Source organism: Chinchilla lanigera, unplaced genomic scaffold, assembly GCF_000276665.1.
Source record: "Chinchilla lanigera isolate Chin_1 unplaced genomic scaffold, ChiLan1.0 scaffold00069, whole genome shotgun sequence".
Lineage (NCBI taxonomy): Eukaryota > Metazoa > Chordata > Mammalia > Rodentia > Chinchillidae > Chinchilla > Chinchilla lanigera.
In genome coordinates, this window is record NW_004955470.1 from 517,451 (window position 1) to 539,810 (window position 22,360).

The window sequence follows — 22,360 nt, forward strand, 5'->3', positions numbered from 1 at the left end:
CATGCTGGCCTTGAAGTTGCTTATGTAACCCAGGCTATCCTCAAACTTATGGCCATCCTCCTGCCTCAGCCTCATGAATGCTAGGAGTACAGGCTAGTGCCACCACATCTGGATCTAATGTTGTCTTGGTTACTTTTCTCTTGTTGCTGGGACAAAATATCTGACCCCCAAAATTAAGGAAAGAAAGGTTTATTTTGCTTACAGTTTGTGGAGGTTTCAGTCCATACTTGGCAGATTACAAGGCAGAGGGGCACATGGCAGAGGGCTACAGCTCAGGGTGGCAGAACACAGCCAAATCAGCAAGCACACACAGGGCAGAATGACCTCAAGCACCCTTTTCCTCTCCCTTACATATGCAAACTATCCACCCCAGGGTGTGTAGCTCTCACACCCATAACTGATCAAACTCTAAAAGCCTGCCCCATGACCGAATGAGGCTTTGCGGGGCACACAGACACAAACCATAGCAGATGTCTATTTAAAATTGAAAATTGGGTGTAGATAGAAAAAATTATGCACACTGTTCTTATTCTATCAAGTGAACAGTAATATACTCCATGTAAAGATATGATATGCAAGTTTCATAATTATATATCCATAGTGTCATGTATCTTGTGAGCAGTGAATACATGTAGCTTGTTTGAAAGAGTATACTTGATAATTAAAGCAGTTTGCATTTAGAAATTTTGTGGTACATCACTGAAAACTATCTTTTAAATTGATTTCTGGATCTTTAGCAGGCATGACATTACAGTTTTTGGTGTAAGGAGGTTTTTATTTTGTTTTTGCGTGGCTCAGATCTCATCTCACAAGCACATTTGTTTCCATCCTCACACGTGCTTCATGTAGACTCCCTGTGCTCACACCTGGCTGCTCAGAGTCCCTAATGAATACTTCCCTGGAGATACGCTCTGAATGCCTTGGGTGGGAAAAGGCAATAAGATGGTGTCACAGCTCAACTCCTCCTGTTGCTCATGGTCTCAGAGAGGAGTTTAAGACAGATCACAATATTTTAATAGTCAAAAAGTGATTTTAATGTGTTGAGTAAATAAAAATGTCTTCTAAAACCCTTTTGTGTCACTGACCTGTGTATTAGCAGTCACAATGTACAGAGACATAATGGGTCAGAAGGCCAAAGTCCTTGATCTAACGATGATTTAAGTGGCCAGAAGTGATAATACATATCAGTTTATTCTTCATGTACTTTATTTGGCACTTACTAAGGTCTTTATTCATGAATTAAGTATGGCTTAAAGAGATGTGCTTTAGGATGAAGTTGACAAGAGGTTGGATATAACCATTATGATAGATTCTACTAGTTTGTGTTTCGGATATGTCATGAGGATTTGATGGACCACACTTACAGGTATGTCTAGATAGGATCTACAACATTCTTGTTGTCCCTGGCCCATTCCTCTATGGGACACTGTTTCGTTTTTGTGCTTCCTAAATGTCAGTGACTAAGCTGATTTGCTTCATCATGCCCTCCATGTTTCTACATTGGAGCCAGCCAACCATGGATTGAATTTCTAGAACAATGTGACAGATTAATCATCTCTTCCATGAAGATGTGTGTGTGTGTGTGTGTGTGTGTGTGTGTGTGTGTTTGGTGTTGTGTTGCATTAAAAGATAGGCAGACTAATTCAGTCACATATAACTTTGGAACCATATTTTCAATAAATGTTATTGAACGCATAATTTTATTATATGATGAGTGAAATTACAGAGTTCAAATTTCTTTTTAGATAATGAGGTTGTAGTATTAAAATGCTACATCATTCTTTGCATTGAAATATATTTATTAAAATATAGTACCAAGAGTACTATATTTAGAATAAATATTAAAATTTATATTCTCAATTTGGAAGTGAAGGAAATATTTCAAAGAATTTTGGGGTATATGGACCAAAATTTCATTTCTTTCTTTGTCAGTTTGTGATTTTTATTTTTAAAGCACGTTGTTGGAAGTGTTAAAACTCCATTATGCTCAACAAATCTAACTGAAGTAAAGCAAGTTCTTATGGCAATAGAATTTCATGTCTGGCTTGAATGTACTCAGGCATAAGTGAACACTCAAAATTCAAACATTGCTGACTGGTTATATTGAGCCAGGGGCAGCTTGTGTTGCTTGCTTTTTCTAATGGGATAACGGACAAGATAGTTTACTCTAAGGAGTAAGAAGTCAAATAAGTGGAAAAATACAATTTTACAATAGTAAAAAATTTTATTCTTTCTTAATTTCTTTTCTTGTTGCTGAGACAAAATACCCAACACTCAAAGTTAAAAGAGGAATGATCTATTTGGCTCACAGTTTGTAGAGGTTTTAGCTCACAATCAGCTGGCTCCAAGGCAGGATGGCATGGCAGAGGGACATTACAGAGGAGAAACAGTTCATGAAAAAGCAGAGCAGGCAGACAGTAGCCAGTAGTGCAGTATCAAGCAACAAGCAACAAGCAGCAGTCTACCAGAAACCCTCTATCTGTCCCTCATATCTTATCCAGGCTACTCACCCTTAGAGAAGATAGCATTTATACCCAGGCTGGGACACCCTTAATTCTACCCAGAATTAGGCCAAACCAATCAGTGGACTAATTTAATAATTCCACACACTTGATCCCAGCATCACACACTGCAGATTCGGCCACCTCCTGAAAGTTCCACCTAAAACCTCATGAAGTGTTGGGGAGACATCGAGCTTCTAAGATCAAGTGGGTTCAGGATGGTATGGCCATAGAATCTGGGGACAACTAACCTCAGAAATACCATGCTACAAAAAACTCAGTGTAAATTGGCAATATTCAAAATATATTTAAATTACATTGTTACTGTTCTACAACAATTCTCTGCCTGTTATGCTGACTAAATAACCTTGGCAATTGTCTGCCAAAAGGGATACTGAGTATGAGCTGTCAGGCCACTACTGCTGTCATCATAGGTGATTAATCACAGGCCGTGTGGACCATCTCACTGTCTCATCTAATGCTGTTGTAGAAAAGCAGACCTAAACATGAGATGCCTGAGTTGTTACTGAGATATACATGATACAGAGAGCAGCACACAGTTCCCAAAGTTCAGCCACACATGTGGCAGCTGGGCCACCTCCAGCAGGGAGGTTTGTGCTCCAGGATGTATTGCTGTGAGCTCTGTTTTTGGGCTTCATACACTGCATGTAGACTGCATGCAATAATAAACCTCCATGCCCTCAGCCTCTACCCTTCTGACTTTTCATGTGAAAACTGTCTGTGATCCACTGACACCGAAACTCTCTGAAACTCCAGAAGCTGGGTTGAAAATTCCATGGATAAAAACCTTGGAAAAGAGCCTGGCTTCTGCAGGAACCAACACAAGTCATTGTTTTCATCCCTGACTAGAACAGTTAGACTAGACCTGCAAGAGATGGAGTCCACCTCTCCAGAAGTGACAAAGCTACATAGTGACTTTTAGGCCATCCTGATCTATAAACCAAGACCATGGCTCAAATACAAACCAACAAGCAAATGCAAACAAACAATGATTCAGCTGATCCAGGCAGAGCTCAGATGGGTAGTTCAGGTTCTCATTAGCCTGTGAGTATCCTTGGATCTGAAACCAAAAGCAAAGGAGTAGTGACTATGTGATGAACAACCAGAGGTCAAAGTACATAAGCAAATGGAAGCTCTGACATCTCCAACACAAAGACAAAGCTTTAAATTGGTAATTCCAAAAGGTTCAAAGTAACCTTAATGTTACTTTGCTTAATTTTCAAGGTATTTGAAAATGTCAGTAGCAATTAATTATGGTTTTCAGCCAATAACATTTAAAATCAAATTACTTTTACTTCAATTAGAAGATAAAATTGAGTATATTTTCAATGTCCAACATCAAATCAATTTTTGTAAGCGACACTATGGATAAAACAAAACAAAATTTTCTTTGTTTAAATGAATAACCCCTAAAACATAGCTTTTTAAAGTATTCATAGGTCACCCATTGTCTTATTAAAGTGAAGGTTCTCACCAGTTTAGGCTATTGTGGATCTGGTATTTCCAAGTGTACCACACTCTCCATGGTGCTGATGATGATGCTGGCTTTTGAAAAATGATTAAGAAGAAACTTTTTTATTTTACCAAAAAGAATGTTACATGTTCTATTGAATAACCACACACACACACATATGTATGTGTATGTATGTATATACATATATATAAATGATTATTGTGTGTATTGAATGTAATTCTTCTTCTTTTTTTTCATTAACATAGGACTCAACAAAATCTCCATGTTCATTCCAGTCTTGCTCACAAAATGGAGAAGGATTATCCGGTTCCTTTTCATAACTAATAAACATCTCGAGAGTTGTGAAACAGTGACCACACTGGAACATCAGCTGTCAGTGTCACACTGTCATTGCTGACCTGGAAGCAGCTTTGCCAGAATTTTTTTCCTTTTGGAATATCTGTCAGGTTTCATGAGCGTTCTCATCAGGGCTTGGTAATTAGAATCAGATGATTCTATACGGTCCAAAAGCCCCTGCAGAGAGACACAGGCACAGAGGTGAGGATGGGAATCACAGGTGGAGGCTCCAGGCAGCTGAAAGCAGCAGCAGCCTTCACCTGGATCCACAGACAGGTACAGAGATCACAGTCAGGCAGCTGACACCTTCCATGTAGATGCCCCCTACCTGGCTTGTAGGGGACAAGAGTTGATTCCCCTCTTTCTGTTACCTGCCTCCTTGGCTCCCATCCCTCTTGACCTTTCCTTTGAAAGCCTAAATATCCACATAGAGAATTTTTATATATTTATTTGTTGTCTGTATTTTGCTTTTAGTATCTGTTCTGATCATTGACTATACTCTAAACTGGATTCCTTGTTTTTTTTTTTTATTGTTGTTGTCATTATACATTCTATGCATGAACCTTGTTTCAGATGAAGAGCTGTCAGTATTGCCCCTACTCTGCAGGTTGTTGCTTCACTCTGTTGGTTGCTATGTAGAAGCTTTGTAGTTAGACGCAATTTTATTCCCTCGTTTTAATTTTGTCCCATGTGCTTTAGAGCTTGGGAGCCTTCTCTGGTTTCTGCTGATACCAGGCCAGATGACCATGAATGCTCTCTGTGGCCTGTAACTTATGGTGACTCTGTCTCCATGAGCTGCAGATGTGGGGAATGCACCCTGGGTCATCTTGATGTCACAGCTGGCATCTTACATTGGAAACATAAGAACAAATATCCACACAATTTAGTAATGCTGCATAAGGACCTACATGAAGGTCCATGTGTTTCTCACCACACTGGGCTGAGTAAATTCCTGCTGGAGTGTCTTGAATAGCTTTTCTTTGGTTCACTGAGTTTTAAGTGATGCAAAAACATGGAATAATCAGGTGTCATACTCTTTCCTGTATATGAAGAAGGATTTGATATTCGGGGGTACTGGGGCTTAGGAGAAGGAAGGGCAATGAGGGTGGAGAAGAGAATCCCTGACTTCTACCATATCCTGGAGTGATCCTCAAAACCTGGCTGCTTCTAGAAAGCAAGACACCAGGAGGAGCAGCTGGGGCTACCCAGCCTCACGCTTCTTTCTTGGGAGGTTTATGTAACGGTTTATATCACTGTGGGAAGGTACTCATCATACTGCATACAGTAATAAGATGCAACATCTTCAGCCTCCAGGCTGCTGATGGTGAGAGTGTAATCTGTCCCAGACCCATTGCCGCCGAACCTGGGTGGGACCCCGGATTCCAGATTGGTTGCAGCGTAGATCAGGAGCCTTGGAGCTTTCCTTGGTTTCTGCTGATACCAATTTAAATTGTAAACATCCCGACTGGCTCTTAATTAATAATTCACACATGCCAACTCAAACATCTTTAATTGTTAAATATTGCTATAGAAGGATATCTTTAGTACATCCTTTTTTGTTAAATATTTTCATGAAACACCTAAATTTTATTCTATGTGTTCAAATAGTTGTCATTCCATTGTTCTGAAAGGTTAAGGCAAGAGGTTCAAAAGTTTGAGCCCAGGCTCAGCAAGTAAGTGATAAGTGATACGTAATTTTAAAATAAGACAATGAAAAAGATCTGTGTAGGTTGATCAGTGAAGAGATCTGACACTCACAAAAAGGACCCCAGTACCAAACCAAAATAGAATTTTTATAAACCTCAAGATATACTCAACAAAAAGACACAAATTTGTTTATGGAGATCATATTTAATTCACAAATTAAAAAATCGTATAGGATTGGTATGAGCTTTTATTCAGTTCTATCACCATTAGTAGGATAGCCACCCTCATTCTCAATCTGCCTGTTCAAGGCAAAGTCTCTTTCAGCTGACAGGTGAATGAGCAGATGTTGCTTGAGATTTAACCAAGTCACTCATGGTCCAGAGCTCTCAAGAACACCTGTTACCCTGAGAACTCCAGCATCTTCCTGTTGTGTAGACTGGAGACTTTGCTGTGCTGCTCCCTGACAAGCAACACACAAGGGCAGCTGGGCCTCCTTGGTGAGGGGTTTGTGTACGGGGCTGTATCACTGTGGGAGGATCATGTGTAGCTTGCATGCAGTAATAAACTCCAGCATCCTCAGCCTGCACCCGGCTGATTTTCAGGGTGAAATCTGTCCCTGACCCACTGCCACTGAACCTGTCTGAGACCCCAGAGGCCCTGTTGGAAACTTCATAAATCAGGAGCTGTGGAGACTGGCCTGGCTTCTGCAGGTACCAATCCAAATAGGTGTCTCCATTACTATGCAGGAGGCTCTGACTGGACCTGCAGGAGATGGAGGCCGGCTGTCCAGGGGCAATGGACAGGGAGAGTGGAGTCTGGGTCATCACAACATCCCCACTAGATCCTGAAAGAAGAAGAGAGAAATTAAAGGTCTTGTACAAAAAATTGTAATCATTTTTACAATATCTTTTATTTTGTTCCAGGCTTTATAATTTTTATGATTTTGATGTACACACCAGAAATATTTAATTTTTTAAAAGAATTGGACAGTTCATCCCCACCAACCTTCCATATATCAGAGTTTTCATCAAGGGCCTATACAGGTGCTAATTCCGACACTGCCCTTTCTCACTCTCACAGATGGGAACAGCACATGCACCATCCTGGAGGGGAGGCTGCTCATCTTTCTCATGCACAGAGCACACCTGGGCAGCAGGGGCCCCAGAGCTCACCTCTCACCCCACTCCCCTCCTCAGCTCCCTCTGTCCTTACCAGGGATCCAGAGCATCAGCAGCCCCAGGAGCTGAGCAGGGAGCTTCATGCTGAACTGAACTGAGGAGCCCTGGTGAGTCAAGGCCAGAATGCAGATGAGCTTTTATCTCAGTCTTGCAGGGCGGGTCCTCCCCAGGGGACATCATGTGAATCCCTCCTGGTGCAGCTGTGTGGAAAAAAAGCTAGTGTCAAAGTGGAAAGGGACAACAGAAGGGCCTCTCCTGTGAGCAAATTTACATAAAACCTCTTCTGTGTTTCAGGAAAACTCAGAAATTCAAGCAGTTTTTTCATTAAGAAGAATGAATTTCCGTATGTATTTGGTGCTTCTTATTTTTTTTTGTAAGGGCCGAGGATATAGCTCAGCAGCTTAGCTCCTGCCTGGCAAGCGTGAGGTTGTGAGTTTGATTCCCGGTACAAAAAAACAAGCAAACAAACAAAAATTTCTTTTGTAGATATAAGTTAGATGTGATAATTTAAACTGTTAAAAAGTAATACACATGTAATGTACAGAAGAGACATTTATTGTGCAACAAATATAGTCCTTGTTTAGTAATGATTCAGATGGAGCTATAGAATTAAATGTCAAATTCACCATGAGCTTCTCATCCCCCTCCCAATCTAACACCTCCTGTAACCTGCAAGGACTCAATGAAGTCTGCCACAAAAATTTGTTTTTTACTAGATGAGGATGTCATTTAAATTGCAGGATTTTTTTTGTTTTGTTTTCATCTGTTTCTTGTTTAATCCTACTTTTGAGGCCTTCATTTTTTTCTTCCTGTGAATTCAGTTAATTGTCTGTTTTTATCTGTTGTGAATCTGAAGAATTTCTTCTTGGATTACTTATAAGGTGTTATTATATGTAATAATTTCACTTGCATTTATATGAAAATGTTTTTAGTTTTCCTTTATTTTGATGTAAAATGTCACTTAATGTAGAATTCTTGTCTGACTTTCTTACCACTGGCCCTGAATGTACCCTTCCACTGTCTTCTAGCCTCCACTTGTCATAATGAAAACTCAATCAATGTCTTTTTAATATTTCTCGGTGTCTCTCCTTGGCAATTTTCTCTTTAATAGTTATGAAATTTCCAGTGAACATGTTTGGCCCCTTTGTCAAAGATAAAGTGGCTGAGTGTGTTTGTAGTTATGGCTGCTTCTTTCAGTCTGTTCCATTGATCTTCAGGTCTGTTTTTTGCCAATGCCATGCTGATTTAATCACAGTAAGTTTGTAGTATAATTTCAAATCAGGTATTGTGATGCCTCCTGCCTTGTCTTTGTTCCCCAGGATTGCTCTTGCTATTCCGGGTCTCTTCTGGTTCCGGATGAATTTTAGGAATGTTTTTTCTAGGTCTGTGAGGTATACTAATGGTATTTGAGCAGGATTGCATTGAATCTGTATAACAATTTTGGGAGTATGGCCATTTTCACAGTGTTTTTTCTTCCTACCCATGAGAAAGGAATATCTTTCTATTTTTTGAAATCCTCTTCAATATCTTTTTTTCACAGTATTGTAATTTTCACTGGTATTGATCTTTTACTTCTTTTGTTAGATTGATTTCTAAGTATTTTAACTTTTTGGATGCTATTGTGAAAGGTATGGTTTCCCTAATTTCACTCTTATTGTGTTTGTTTTCTTTGTATAGGAATGCTATTGATTTTTGAGTGTTGAATTTGTATCCAGCTATGCTACTGAAATTGTTTATTAATTCCAGGAGCCTTTTTGTGGAGTTTTTGGGGGGCCTGAGCAACTTTGTTGAAGGTAACAATATGTAGTATAACAACCACTGACTCAGTGAAGTCTGCCACAAAAATTTGTTTTTTACTAGATGAGGATGTCATTTAAATTGCAGAATTTTTTTTTTTTGCTTTTATCTATTTCTTGTTTCTATCCTATGTTTGAGGCCTTCATTTTTTTCTTAAAGTCTGTGCAACAGATATAGTGGAAGATGAGCTGCTTCCCCTCCAGGATGGTGCATGTGCTGTTCCCATCTGTGAGAGTGAGAAAGGGCAGTGTAGGGATTAGCACCTGTATAGGACCTTGAGGAACAGACTTCATTAATTCCTGTCATTTTGCTTTGAAATCCTGTACATTTTTCCTTTTTGTGTTGTTTTGTTTTTGTCTTCATTGTTGTTCTTCTGTTTTTGTCTCTTTAAAATAAAAAAAGTTATGAATCTTTGCTGCTCAATCTGAAGATGTTTCATGAAATTTATCAGATATATAAATTATTGAACTTCAGTACATTTCAAGTTCTTGCAAATTTTCTTTCAATTTTTTTTTCTTCTCTTTCAGTCTCACATACAGTTGTAATAGTCTTCACAATGAACTATTATATCACTGAGGCCTTAGTCATTTCTCTGTAATCGTTTTCTTCAGATTCCGTATTTTCTTTTTTAAATTTTTTTTTGTTTTGTTTTTTTTTGTTTTTCTCTGGTACCAGGAACCGAACTCACGACCTTGCGCTTGCCAGGCAGGCGCTTTTGCCGCTGAGCTAAATCCCCAGCCCCCAGATTCCGTATTTTCTATAGATTTCCCTTTAATTCTACTGATTGTTGTTCCATACTTAACCAGTATATACCTATCTAGTGGATTTCGAATGGCCTTATTTTACTGTTTAGTTCTGGAATTCTCCTTTGGTCTTTTTTCATAACTTTCACTTCTCTGTGGAGTCTGTCTTAGTTGCAGCACTTTCTTCATACCTTCTTTTTTAAATCCTTGATCATGGTGCAGAATTTTTGAAAAATGACAACTTTCAATTAACTGCCTGAAAGTCTATTTTCCTTTTGCTAAATGATTGCTAGTGTCTCTACCCTTGTTTAATTGTCTTTCTAATTTGGATCTCTGGGAGCTGCCCCTCTGTCCACATGCCATGGCAGGCACCAGGGACTGGGCACTTTGGCTCAGACACCGTGAGCTCATGATGATTCCCCCAGTTCTCTTGTGTGTTTGTTGAAAAGTGCACGAAAAGTGCAGCTGTTGTTACCTTCTGCCCCTTTGCTCATGAGCCTGTTTGGGTTCCGGTCTCTCATACATGGAATAAAACTGCAGAAATGATCTCAGTAATTCTTTGGGTGTGTCGTTTCCAGAAATCCACTCTTACCTTTCTGGCTGCTCCTTTTCTTGTGTTAACCAGGGCTGTCACTTGTACAGCAACCCTGTGGGCTTTTCCTGTTTGTCTCCTACACAGTTCACAGATTTGGCTGGAAACACTGAAGGCTCTTGTTCCTCTCCACACAAACTCAAGTCCTACCCTTTTGGGAACAGCTGCTACGCTTCGCTGTTACCCTCATAATGGAGACAGTATAGTCGTTGCTAATGACCCAGGGTGGACAGCACAGTCCTACGCACTCCCACAGGTATTTTCTGACCTTACCACAAATGCTACTACTTTTTTAAAAGAGTTTAATTTGGATGTGAATTTCAAAGATAGGATTAAAGTAAATGAAAAATTAAGTGTAGGACTATACATTAAGAGTTCATGCTCTTTTCTGATTATATTATTTTTCTATTTGAAATAACTTTAAATACTTTTAAAATTGTTAAACATTTCAGAAATGGTAATGTTTGTTTTAATGTATTTTTCCTCACATTTTGTTGGTATCATCTTATATAACCACAGCATGATGATGAAAACCAAAAATTAAAATTGATACAATCTTTAGATTGTGCTTCATTTTCACTATTGTATTTTTCAGTTTTGGGATCAGATCCAGGATCTCATATTACAATTGTCATATCCCCTTTACTTCCTCCAATCTGTGACAGTTCCGTTTGTCTTTTATGACCTTGACATCTTGAAAATATAGAGATGAAATAATCTGTTTAGAGTGCCCTTCTGATATTTTTTCCTGATTACATTCACATTACATTTTGTGGATATGAATATTAAAAAAGAAATAGTCTGCAATGTGCTATCTCAGGAATCAGAGAAAATTAATATATTTTATTCATGATAATGAAAAATGACTCTAAGGTGACAATTTACCCCTTCAAAAAGAGAAAAAGAGGAAATAAGATTATTAAAGCACGGAATTGCATATCAATGGAAAGTTGTTATCAAGTAAAATATTTGGATAAATGAAGGGAACTTTCTTGCAGTTAGAAAGCTACACAAATCGAATAAAAACATAAAAGGACTGAAAGATTTCAAACTGGGGAATTTGAAATTCTTCTGGTGACACAGTAGAATTCATATAGTTCAGACATGATTTCCAATGGTAAAGTCCTGGGACCATATCTAAAGTATGTAGTTGATCTTATCTTGGACAAAAGGGCCAGACAACTTCAGTGGGAGAAAGATAGCTTGTGCAATAAATGGTGCTCGAAAAACGGGCTTTCCACATGCCAAAGACTAAAATGAGGTCCGTGTCTCTCATCCTACACTAAACTGTAATTTAAATGTATCAAAGTACTAGATATTAAAAACAGAAACACTAAATCTGCTGGAAGATAGAATGGATAGAACTCTTGAATACATAACTGTAGGCAAAAACTCTCTATATAAAATTGTAATAGCATGGGAATTATTACAAATAATTAACAACTGGAATCTCTACCTATTAAAAAGGTTTTGCACAGGAAAAGCAATCCCAACGGAATGATGAGATAACCCAGAGAGTGGGGAAAAAAGTTTTGCCAGCTATTCCTTAGACAAAATACTAATATTCAAAATATATAAAGAATTCAAAAAATCAGAGCCCCCAAATTTCCAGAACCAATCCAAATATGCACATCTGAAATGAACACGCACACCTCTCAAGTGAAGTGGAAACACCAAATAAATATATGAAACAATGTTCAACATCATTGGTCATTTGTGAGCTGCAAATTAAAACAACACTGAGATTCCATCTCACTCCAGAACCAATGGCTTTTATCAAGAAATCAACTAATAACAAATGCTGGAGTGGTTGTGGGGAAAGAAAAAAGAATGCTTTTCCTCTGTTTTGGGAGTGTGGACTGGTGCAAAGACTGTGGAAATCAGTGTGGAGATTCCTCAAAAAACTAGGACTAGAGGTTCCATTTGACCCAGCTATTCCTCTTCTTGGTACCTTCCAAAAGAATTAAAAGTATCACACCACAGTGACATATGCACACCCACATTTATAGCTGCAGTTTGTAGTAGCTAAATCTGGGAAACAGCCAAAATGCACATCAACTGGTAAGTGGATAAAAAAGGTAAGAATCTTTGAAACAATGGAGTTCTCTAAATTGAAGACATTTTCAGATAAATGGATTCTCCATGAGATCATACCATAAGTGAAATAAAGAAGACACACAGATGTAAATATTACATTGTTTCTCTGGTGTGAGAGACCAAAATTTAAATAAGGACCAAGTATAATAAATATTGTGAAATAGGAAGAAAATGGGAAGAGAAACTAGGGAAGAAGGAAGGGAAAAGAAGAAAGGGAAAGAAAAAAAGAAAAAACAACAAAACAGAAGCAAGCTTTTGTAAAGAAGGGGAGGAAGAGGGTGTGAAGGGAGACGAGCAGAATGGGAGAAAAAGAATGAAGATATCATGTATAGGTACAAATTCTTTAAGATAAATGTGAGCATTATCTATATCTAAAATGTACCAATAAAATTAATGAATTTTTAAAAAACAACATGTAGCTCTACCCAGGATGCCTGATCAACAAATACAGTGAAATTGAAAATTCAAATTTAAAAATGTATACCAGTAAAGGAAACAATTCCCCTCGAAATAGTCTCCTCCACAATGAACAGTTTGTGACATTATACTTGCCACATTTTGAAGCAGTTCTGCAAGTCTTCCTTTGTGAGTATCTTTAGTTATTTTGTCATGGATGTTTTGATGTCCTGCTTTTCATGGTCTTTTTCACTTTGGCAAAGAGCCAGAAGCTGCTCAGTGGCAGATCCAGTGAATATAGTGCATGAAGACCCACCATGCTGAGTTCACCTCTCCATCGGCTGGCACTTGCTGGCCGCACTCATTACATCTTGTTTTAATCACACACCAAAGACATGAGTGTAGACTCCCAGAGCTGCTTCAGAAAGTAGCAAGAACAATGGGATAAGTGTGTTGGAAGCTAGGATGGCATATTTTGAAAGAAATTAGTGATAATGTATCTTTTTTGAACTATTTTTAATTTTAAATACTTATCATGTATTTTGCTCACAGCTCATATGTGGCACTTCTATAGAAATGTACATTTTAGAAGTGTTGCACCTCAGACCATTCAGATCAATGGAATTGTGCTTTGTGACTGTTGTTGAACCCATGGAGATAAGAAAGAGTGGAAACATTAGTGTATGTAATGAGAGAAAAGTATGCAAGTTTCCATATTTGAAATGATAAGGGTGAATCAGTACAGAATTGCTAATGGTGAACAAAAAAAAGAAGGTATACCGAAAATGAGTACAGTGACTACCTTGACAATAATAAAAACTATGTAGTAAACACATAGTAGGTGACATATTTAAGTTTTCTTTGCATGAGTGGTAATAGGTAGCAAACTTATCAAAATAATTAAAGCTTTAAAGACAATCACAAAAGACAAACTACTTGCAAAATTATTATATGAGATCAGAAAAATCTCCAGTTAAATGCTAATCCAGATATTTCAGAGTAAAGCCAAAGATGAGTGTCTCATCTGAATAAAATGCAAAGATTGTAAAAAATAGAAAATTTAGTCTATGTATATATTGAATGAATAAACTTTATATACACATATATGCATTTATTATATACATATGTGATAGTTCTTATTCTTAACACTCAGGATAGTTATACAAGAGATGCTCGATAAATACAGTTAAAGTTTAAATTTTTATAAAAATTATAGTAAAAACACATCACTAAGAATCATGGTATTAGGGGGGTCTAAACAAGCAGGAGTATTATTGGGTATCGTAAGTGGGATTAAAAATATGTTACATTTATTTTTATTCAAATGTTCATCATGTTCTGATCACTTCTCACTAATCAAGCATTTAAGGCAATTTCTGTTAAATATAAATATTGGACGTTTTCTCACTCACTTTATTCAACAGATTTGACACCATGTGTCTTCTGGCCCTTCTTCCACATCAAGGCCATCATGAAAGTAAATGTTTTGAACTAATTAAGAAAATTGAGGCAGCCAACTCTCCCTTGGACAAAGGACTTCTATCAGGAACATACAGAGAGTTAAAAAAACTCAGCACCCCACTCCCAAATTCAAAGACCTAATACAAAAATGGGCATCTGAGATGGATACACGCTTCTCAGATAAAGAAATATAAATGGCAAATATATACATGAAAAAATGTTCAACATCATTAGTTATTCAAGAAATACAAGTTAAAACAACAGTGAGATTCCATCTCACCCGAGAGAGAATGGCTGTCTTTAAGAAATCAACCAATAACAAATGCTGGTGAGGCTGTGGAGCAAAAGGAACTCTTCTTCACTGTTGGTGGGAGTGTAGACTGGTGAAACCAATGTGGAAATCAGTTTGGAGATTCCTCAGTAAACTGAGATTAGAGGTCCCATTCAACCCAGCTCTTTCACTTTTGAGTATTTTCCCAGAAGAACAAAAAGGTCACAACACAGTGATATATGTTCACCCATGTTTATAGCAGCACAATTTGTAATAGCTAAATCGTAGAAGCAACACAAATGCCCATCAACTGAGGAATGGATAAAAAAGCTGTGGTATTTTTATATAATAGAATATTACTCACCTATAAAGACAGATAAACTTGAGGCTTTTATAGGTAAATGGACACAACTAGAGGTTAAACTCATAAGTGAAATAAATCAGACCAGCATGTGTGAACACCATATTGTCTCACTAGTGCAAGAACCTGAAAGTGTGATAAAATTTAAAAGGTACAATAGATATTGTGAAAAGGAAAAAATGCTTAAAAGGAAAGAACAACTAGAATGAGGGAAAAAAGAAAAGAAAGAAGGGGAAAAATACATATATATATATACACAGGATAGCTAAGATAGTTTTACTACTGATTTTGATTGCTTTATTGAAAGGAACAGTTAATATTTAATTGTTTGATCAATCTTACAATCCTATATTTATCTGAGTAACCAATTTGAAGATATTAATATGCAATACAACAAGTATTGTTAATTTTCTACTGCCTTGTCTGAAATTCTGTATTATTTCTATTGTTTATCTGTTGTTTTGTAAATGTATGTGTGTTTGTTGACATGTTTTCATTCTATTATCTTTAAAATTAAAAAGTGGTGCTGGGGATTTAGCTCAGCGGCACAGTGCCTGCCTGGCAAGCACAAGGTTGTGAGTTTGATTCCCGGTACTATAAAAAAACAAAAACAAACAAAACAAACAGATACAATTTTTATAAAAGGAAATTAAGGCAGCCAAGAGAGTGCAACCAAAGACACTCAAAAGAAGACTTCTGGAATAGCTACAGAAACAGCCAAGAAAATTGGAACAAGTGTGCCTAACAGGAGGGAGGATAATTTCAAAGAGATTAATGGTGGGTGTCATTTACTGTAGTAAATATTTAAAAATTCAAACATTCAATGTATATAATGTTCATACCTTATAATTTTTAAGTTATGGTTATAAAATGAAAACTATGACAATTCTCTTTCATTAGCTATGTAACTCTTATTTTGTCCCATTTAGTTTTCCTATTTTTAAATGACACACCATTTTTGGACTTTTATTTGAAATAAATGGTGAATATATATGTCTTGGTTACTCTTCTCTCACTGCTGAGACAAAATACCCAACGCCCAAAATGAAGGAAGGAAAGGTTTATTTAGCTTACAGTTTGTGGAGGTTTCAGTCCATACTTGGTTGGCTCTGAGGCAGAAGATAGCAAAGCAACAAAAGCAAAGGGGGGAACGGCAGTGCGTGCAAGCCTCTTTCCCTCCCTTATATTGTAAGATGGCTACCCTCACCCAGGGGGTGGCACTCATATAGTTAACCTTCTAAACTTCTTTTTTTTTTTTTTGGTTTTGGTTTTTCTCCGGTACCGGGAACCGAACTCACGACCTTGTGCTTGCCAGGCAGGCGCTTTTGCCGCTGAGCTAAATCCCCAGCCCCTAACCTTCTAAACTTCTTATACTGACACAATGAATAACATGTCAGAGAAGGAAGGACATGTCCTTTGCACCCCAGGATGTAGAACTGCAGAGTCACTTAGCCAAACCTCTAGACTCCCCAAGCTGACACAATGTATCAACCATAACAATATGTTAAACCTACACCTTTGATCTTATTTATGAGATTTATCCAAATTCTTATTTATTGACTACAAAACTTAAGTACCACGAAAATAAGGGCTTTGCAGAAAGACACACAGATCTTTAACATTGGAGCTGAGGTGTTGTTGAAAAGGTTCTTGCTCACAGGGCTCAAATGCAGGAACAGGTGGAAGACAATGCAGCTGACCTTTGCACTTACTGTGTACACTGTTAACCATCGTTATTAAAGACAAATTTAACTATAGTAAAGCTCACTGATTTTAAGGATATAATTCAATAAATGTAGGCATATAAATGGATCTTCATAAATAATTGTGACTCAAAATATGTAATGAAATTCAAAACCTGCTAAAGTACTTTTCTTCCTTTAGTGATCATTTTCCTCTCCATCACACCTATCCGCTAACCTGCGATCCATCTGTCACCACCACAGACTAGAACTTATTTTCAAGAATTTATACAAAAACAATAGCACAGCCTGTGCTTTTTAATAGCTGGCTGCTTTGGTACAGGCGGGGACTTTTGTGGGTCCTCTCCTGCTCCATAGGCCAATACTTTTTATTGCTACGGAGTATTTAATTATGTGGTGCTGTCACTCTCTATTGCTTTGTCTGCAGAAGACCATTTGGTAGTTTCCATGTCAGCCTACACTAAGTAAATCTGTTTTCAATACCCTTACACCAGATTCATATGAACATTTTTTTTGGAGTGTCTATGTCACAGTTCTGGAAATATAAATGCTGGACTTGATGTCACATTTTAATACTTTACCAAACTGTTTCAAAAGCAGTTGTGTGGTTTTAAATTTCCATCACAAATATGTGTGAGTTCCATACATTTCCTCTACATAGTTTTAAAAATTTCTCCAATCAGCAGCAACCATAATAGGAAGAGTTCATTAAATAAACTTATTATTACCATTTTCTTGCCCTTTTACTGGGTTTGATGTGTTGTGTGGTTGTGAGAACTTCTTTTCCTTAAAATCTCCCACCAAAGTAGCAAAAAATTAGTGGAGAAAAGAAGAGTAAGTTTTGAGAAGCAAGAAAAAAAAACAAACATCACACCAGGAGGGTGAGGAAGAGGAGAATGGAGAATAAAGATACAAACCATCTAGTGACTCTGTCGAATTAGAAATTTTTTTGATGCGTAGAGATAGAAGCCAAGCTAAGCTCAGTGAAAGGGTGAATGGAAGTTATGTTTATGGGATTCATGAAGAAGATTAGTGAGAGATCTAGCATTCTACCTACGTATCTGGTTGATCTAAGGACTCTGGAATTTTAAAGTTTCTCCCCAGAGGAAAAAACACCATGGTGGATCCTCACATTTAGTACTCAACAGGTCAGTAGTTGATTCGTGACCTCCAGGACACATTCAGGGCTGGAGAAGTTCCTATTCTAACCAGTTTATCAAGTCAGGATATTCCAGATAATGCTAGAGGATACATGGGGAATCAGTCGTGGCAGTAACAATGGATTTTTAATCATTTATTATTTATTATTATTGTACTCCATAAATCAGCTCATTCTGAGATGGAGGATACAGGACAGGGAAGTTCTGGTCTACATTCCAAAATTAGAAAACAAAACCTCCTGGCTGAAGCTGACTTCATGACAATAATGTGAATCTGCCTAGTTCACTGTGTTAGGATGAGGTGACATTTTCAGAAATAACACACCAAAAGCATAAGCACAAGCTAAAAAAAATGTTTCAAAATATAGGTAATATCATTACTGATTTTATTTGGAACAAAGGCAGGGAATCTTTACTCTTTTATCCATCCTACTTTGGATGCCATAACAAGGTGACTTTGGGGAAAACTACTTAAGATTTGTAACGAGATAAAGCGTGCAAAGCAAGGTCTTAATATTAAGGTTGCTTTTTATTTCCTAAAGGCAAATCGGAAACAGGAATGCAGAAGAGGAGGTGAAAACTGATCGGCACAATACCCACAGTTTATTCCATTTCACACACTCCCTCATATTTCTAGACGTGAAAGTTTCTGGAGAAAGTTGTCCCATGTTGACCTTCACAGGTAAACCTCAGTAGCACAGATGGTGGGAGAGGCAAAAGTAATGAGAAATCACAGCGTTTTCAATAAATGCAACAGATCTTATGCACAGATAGTTCTTTCTAACCCATAAACTGAGATTTGTGGAGAAAAATGCCAGAAGATCGCTCTGAGAGTATTTGGTCAGTCGAAGCACTCAGACGCCTACACTTACACGTGCTGAATTTTCAAAATGCAGTAATTTCACATGATAAACTCTAGGTGACCTCTTGGCTTCACTATCCTTATGCAAATGTCTGACTTTATGCTTGTGGGACCACTACACCATGAAGAATATGAATAGCCATAAATTGTATGGCTTTGTGGGCAGCTGGAATGTAATTTAATATATAGTTTTCAGGAAGTTCTCCATAAAAACTCCTGATAAAGTGTTCCTTAATGTGCTGTGAGCAATGTCATCACAAAGAGATTATTTTCTTATGCCCATTTGCTCAGATAAATAGAATATAACACAATGAATTCTGAGCTAAACTATTAAAAATATTTTTTTAATTGTAGTGAAATTTATGGACTATACTGCACATAGATCATAATACCAGCTACCTAAATAATTTTATGCATATATTGCACTGGCATAAATTACTTCCACTGCTGGGTGATCATCAGTACCGCCCTTCTCTCTCCTCTGTAATCTCACTTCTCAGCTGACTACATCTGTCTCACAGTCCTGCATCTGCCTGGCTCTGGAAGAGGCTTGTTCTCCTTATCACTCACCATGAGCTATCGCTGGTGCTTAAGAAACCAGAGAAAACTGGAATAGTTGTTGTGTTGATCTTTCACAACACACACTCTAATTTAATGTTACTTTAATTATGTGGTAAGTTAGACTGGTCAGAAAGATGGGAAGGAAGCTTAGTAAGTTCGAGCTGCCTTTTCATCAAGGAAGTGTCGCTTCTATTTCCCATTTCTAAAATGTGTCCTAACTTTATCCTGGGGTGTGTTTGCCGTCTACTGGCAGCTTTGCAACATAGCATCTTACAGAATTTTCAGTTTGTGGTTCCAATGCCTTGACTGTGATTTTTCTATGCATTTTCATAAATCCGATACAATTTCATCCATCACTAGACTTTGTTAGAAACTCAAAGTAATTTTTTTCTCTATAAATTTTCTGTATAATTAGAGATAAAAGAACAGTTAAGCAGAAATGCTGAAAACAAGGTGTCTTCAGGGAGCTGAAGTTCTAGGTGCGAGTCCAGGAGCACAGAGGAGGGAGGGGCCGGCTGTTCTCAGCACTGCTGTCACTGGGCCCTGAAGCTCCGGAATGAGAACCGCGTCAGCACAGCCCCCTTCCCTCATCTCTTCTCACTCAGTCTCCCTTCTGCTCAGCAAGGGAAGGAGAGAACCTGTGAGTCACATGCGTACACGACGCGCCTGTGCCTGGGCTCTCTCTGCTTCCGCTCTTCTCTTCTACTGCACAGCGCGGCTGCGCTCGGGCCGGCACCACCGTCCTGCACCCGGTTCTCCGAGTCCTCGCCCTGCAGCCTCCTCAGCCCTGCGGCCGTCGTCCCACATCCTGGACACCTGTTACACAACGGAGAAACCCTCGTGAATTTTCATTTCAAAGAGGGATGATGAGTGATATTTTTAAGTCACTGAAATAAATATGATGCTCTCTTTCCTTAACTAAAGTATTTTTTGCTTTTGTTCACAATGATGTTGTTTAATAATATTCTGGTAATTTCAGGCTAGGAGACTTATACATGATTGTTTTCTCCTAAAATTTGTAATTATAATGTAAGTGATGATATATAAATGCTTTTCAAAAAAGAAAGCTTAATTTTTCACTCTATTCTTTATTTTAAAATGAAAAAACTGACAAAATGATGATGAAGACAAAATCAAAACAGAAAAACAACAAAAATGATACATGACCTCAGAACAAAATGATAGAAATTTACAATGGTTGCTACATTACGTACTGCTATCTTCAGCGAAAATGCTCAGTCCACTAGACATAAGAATGTAAGATTGATCAAACAATCAAAGACAGTAACAAGTAAAATAATAATAATAATAGCAATAATAATAATAATAATAATAAAATAAACTAGAGGCCATACTCATTAGGAATACTAATAAATATGTCACATTCAAACGTGTAAACATCATATTTCCTCCCTACTATAAGAACCTGAAAGAGTAAATAAAATCTAAAAGGTACAATGGATATAGTGAAAGGAAAAGAAACTGCTCAAGTAGGAAGGAGCAACTGGATTGAAGGAAGGTAGAAGAAAAAGAAAGAAGAGGAAAAAAATATGCGTATATGTACACAGGATAGGCAGGATATTTGTACTACTAATATCTGTTGGTGTATTGAAAGGAAGTGTTATTGTGTAAATTGATCAATCTTGTATGCCTATATTTCATTATATGTGCAACCATTTTTAAGATGACATTGTGTAGTATAGCACCCACTGCTGATATCCTATCATGTTTTAAAATTCTGTATCATTTTTATTGCTCTCTATGCTGTTTTGTTTATGTATTTGTTTTTGTTACTTTGATTTTTTTAAAATGAAAAAAAATTTATATGTATAGGCAAGGATAGCTGGAATAGGTGTATTGCTGATGTCTGTAGTTTATTGAGAAGAACAGTCAATGCTTGAAATTTTCTTTTTTCTCCACCAGTTTTGTAGACTTGAATTTGGTAATCAGAATGACTAGTCTGAAAATAATAATACGCAGTGTAAGAACCATTGTTGAACTCCTACCATCTTGTATGGTGAAGCTCTGCATCATTTCCAATGTTTTATTTTTCAAACTACTTGTGTATATAAACCAACTTTGCTTCTCCAGTCTGTTTTCGAATCTGCTGATTTGCCCTTTCTACTGTCAGTGCTCCTCGTTCTCTGTGGATTGATTTTTGTTTTCTGTCTACATAGCCATTTGTCTGAGAATTATTATACTCCTCACTCTTCTCTTTTAGTTACTGTTATTCTCACTGCATCCACCTTGTTGAATTAGGCATTCCTGCGTACCTTTAAATGTTTCTCACAATGGAGTGGGATTATATTAATGTCATTCCAGTGCCCTTGGCTAGATACTTGTTCCTGAGCTGGCCTGTAGAACTAAGTTATGGGAGAAGAGCAAGAGTCACAGTGGAAATCTTTTCCGCACTGTCTCATTCATAACCTCCTGTTTTCCTCAAGATGAAACAGAGAAGGTGCTAAGCTGAGCAGACAGCACAGCAACTGTCCATAAGGGAAACCTCTACGTATCGTATCATTGAAACTAATGAGAGTACATTGCTCAGTGGCATGATTTAGATTGGAATTTTATTGGAAATACTTGTTTGCCAAACTTGGACCAGGAAAAAGTCCAATTATAACAGCTATCAAACAATATTTTGTTCTGAAAATTTTAAACTGTCTAATGTGGAGAGACCACTTCTGTTTTGTTTTGTCAAGAAAGATTTCTCAAGTGTAAGTTGATACGAAGCTTCTCGTGAAAGTTTTTATATGCATCATGTAATCCTTTCTCATTTTCAGTTCAGTGCATGACTTAATAATATTTTAGGATATGATCTGGTATTCACACATATATGGACACATATTCTAGCATATTAGGGGAGGGTCCCCTACCTAACTGTAAACAATCTGATATGGCAAAATAGACCAACCTGTGCTGTCAGCTATTGAGCCTCAGTATCACCATCATTCTGAAAGGAAATTTCTCATATCTACTTTTATTTCCCCACTGTGCTGTAGAGCTGACTACATAGAGGCCACCGTATGAGTTTTCAAAGACTGAGCAGGTTCAGTGGTTAGAGAAATCACTAGGTAGATATAGGATCAGAGGTGAGGGGTGGAAACTCACAGGAAGAGCTGCTTCAAGCAAATGAATCAAAACACTACTGCTGGTTTTTATCCACAGCCTTAAGATCGCAGTTAGGTGGCTCATTCTA

General features: G+C 37.6%; 1 gene segment (V, D, J or C); it reads right to left on the minus strand.

The window, feature by feature from the left end:
- Window positions 1-6,347: 6,347 nt before the first annotated feature.
- Window positions 6,348-7,269, minus strand: LOC102017442. The segment is given in 2 exon segments: window positions 6,348-6,823; window positions 7,192-7,269. Coding segments are annotated over 2 exon segments (507 nt in total).
- Window positions 7,270-22,360: the final 15,091 nt, after the last annotated feature.